Raw genomic sequence first — 1,337 nt, 5'->3', positions numbered from 1 at the left:
CAAAAAAAAAAAATTAAACTCACAACATATTAAGTCCTTACCCAGTGTTCTCAGCATTGGGAGCTTGGGCTCTGGGCCAGGATAACTTTGACAGACAGACAGGAGCCACATGTGCTATCACTGACACTTAGGACCTAATGCAGGTTTCTAAACTACTGGGTCTCGATATCGTCACCCAAACCTAATAGGCCAACAGTACTTACCTTCCAGAACTGAGATGAACTGAGATTATGTGCGCACAATACCTGGCACAGTAAGCTCAAAAAAAAAGAAAAGATTAAGGATGGAGCTGGAGGCCTGGCTCAGTGAGAGAGCACATGTCTAACAAGTGTAAAATCCCAAGTTCAAACCCCAGTACCAGCCAAAGAAACAGAACAGAACAAAACCCCACAACAACAAAAATTAAAATATCTCTTCTAGGCTAGTACTCTATCACTTGAGCCGCGCCTCCAGTAGAAATGTTACAAATATATATTCCATAACTAGAATATACTAAAACACATGGAAATGTAATGAAATCTCCTGCAGTATAACTAATGTAAGCTAATAAAAAATACATATATAAATTTTGCACATAAACATTTAGCCACATGACCAATTAATTTAATATAAATTCCTAGAAGTAAACAGCACAAAGTAAATGACCATTTAAAGGGCAACTATATTTTGCCTCATAATTCTTCAAAATAGTAAATAGTGAACCCAATTTGTACTCAAGAAAGACCTCACCTTTTGGGTCGAGGCAGGCCCATTGGGGTGAGATTAGGATCTGGCTTAGGGATGGTTTTCCGTATTCGAATCTGTGAGACTTTCTTTGGCCTCTTCTCTGGCTCAACCTGTTTTTAAAAGTTCAGAAGATGGGCAAGGTATAAAACATTTTTAACAAAGTAACTGTCCCTAATACTCAAGACACTGTCCGTATACTGCAGACAATTCTAATAAGAAGCATACAATAAAGCTCCTCATCTTACTTCAGCTGTGTTCACAACTGAGGTTATCAATGTGAAAATATGCAATGGATGAGGTGGCCAGATGTTACACAACAAAACACCATCATTCACTATCTTCTCTGAAGGCATTAAAGCAACTCAGTGACACAAGTCTCTAGAAAGGCAGTTAAATGCTGACTTGGGGGAGCTGAGGCAGGAGGATCACATGAGCCCAGGAGGTTGAGGCATAGGTAAGTAACATAGTAAGATCTTGTTTCTAAAAAGAAACTAAATGAAAAACAAAGAAATCCAGTGTATCGCCAGGCACTGGTGGCTCACGCCTGTAATCCTAGCTACTCAGGAGGCTGAGATCTGAGGATCGCGGTTCAAAGCCAGCCCGGGCAGGAG

At 40.2% G+C, this 1,337-nt stretch overlaps 1 protein-coding gene across 1 annotated transcript in view; it reads right to left on the bottom strand.

Annotated features, from left to right (window-relative positions):
* LOC105984275 (protein PRR14L-like) overlaps positions 1–846 on the bottom strand; it is a 21,533-nt gene extending 20,687 nt beyond the window's left edge. The window contains exon 1 of the mRNA XM_013014395.1: positions 730–846. Within this exon, the coding sequence (XP_012869849.1) occupies positions 730–752 (23 nt within the window). The 5' untranslated portion in view covers positions 753–846. The remainder of the gene's footprint in view (positions 1–729) is intronic.
* Positions 847–1,337: the final 491 nt, after the last annotated feature.

The sequence above is a fragment of the Dipodomys ordii genome, unplaced genomic scaffold, assembly GCF_000151885.1.
Source record: "Dipodomys ordii isolate 6190 unplaced genomic scaffold, Dord_2.0 Scaffold23, whole genome shotgun sequence".
NCBI lineage: Eukaryota > Metazoa > Chordata > Mammalia > Rodentia > Heteromyidae > Dipodomys > Dipodomys ordii.
The sequence above is the reverse complement of the archived record's forward strand: the minus strand, read 5'-3'. Positions and strand labels throughout refer to the sequence as shown.